The following is a 904-nucleotide window of genomic DNA, read 5'->3' on the forward strand; positions in this document are numbered from 1 at the left end:
CGTCTGTCCTTCTGCCCCACCGCTGCCTCCCGGTGCAGCATTTCTAGCTGCGGATGGAGGGGGGCGGTTGGTGGTGGGGAGATTAGATCTGGGGAGGGGGCGGGGAGGGAGGCCCAGGGCTGGGGGCGTCTGCCAACCTCTGAAGCTGCTCCTCCCCGCCCAGGTTAACTAGAACCATGGGCCCCTCCAGAGAGGCAGGAAGAGTGGGGATGAAGGGGGCAGGGGGAGTCGAGGAGCAGGCTGCACCCTTCCGATCTCTCCCTCTTGGCTCCCCCTGGGGACCTCTGGGCTCCTCCTCACTGCACTTCCTCCCCCAAACAGAGCTGGTGCGTGTGGCTGGTGGGAAACCCTGTCTGTGAACCCTGGCCCCCGCCAACGCAGAGCCCCGAGGGGACCGTGGGGCGCAGGGCCAAGGGGCGCCCGGAGAGAGTGGCCCACCAGCCACTGCCTCCATCCGTCCCCTCTCCCACCAGAGCCCTGTGCCCAGGGTATCCTCCCCGGCCTGGGCCACCCAGCCCCTGGTCCGTGAGGTCCCCTCAGAGACACACCCTGTCTGTGAACCCTGGCCCCCGCCAACGCAGAGCCCCGAGGGGACCGTGGGGCGCAGGGCCAAGGGGCGCCCGGAGAGAGTGGCCCACCAGCCACTGCCTCCATCCGTCCCCTCTCCCACCAGAGCCCTGTGCCCAGGGTATCCTCCCCGGCCTGGGCCACCCAGCCCCTGGTCCGTGAGGTCCCCTCAGAGACTGGTGACCAGCTGCATCTGCCCATCCCCGTCGGGCCCTGGCCCCTCGAGGCCCGGGGCTGCCAGGTAGCCCTCGTGGCTAGGTCGCCGCACCTGGTAGTAACCCTGCAGGGGGTTCCGGGCCACCAGGGCCGGTGGGCGCGAGGTGTAGTAGATTTCGGG

The 904-nt window shown here is 69.8% G+C and overlaps 1 protein-coding gene across 1 annotated transcript in view; it reads right to left on the reverse strand.

Moving 5' to 3' along the window:
- Nucleotides 1–590: 590 nt before the first annotated feature.
- ADGRL1 (adhesion G protein-coupled receptor L1) overlaps nucleotides 591–904 on the reverse strand; it is a 44722-nt gene continuing 44408 nt past the window's right edge. Inside the window, exon 25 of the mRNA XM_006161050.3 lies at nucleotides 591–904. Within this exon, the coding sequence (XP_006161112.2) occupies nucleotides 737–904 (168 nt within the window). The 3' untranslated portion in view covers nucleotides 591–736.

Source organism: Tupaia chinensis, unplaced genomic scaffold (assembly GCF_000334495.1).
Source record: "Tupaia chinensis unplaced genomic scaffold, TupChi_1.0 Scaffold138060_1, whole genome shotgun sequence".
Taxonomy (NCBI): Eukaryota; Metazoa; Chordata; class Mammalia; order Scandentia; family Tupaiidae; genus Tupaia; species Tupaia belangeri.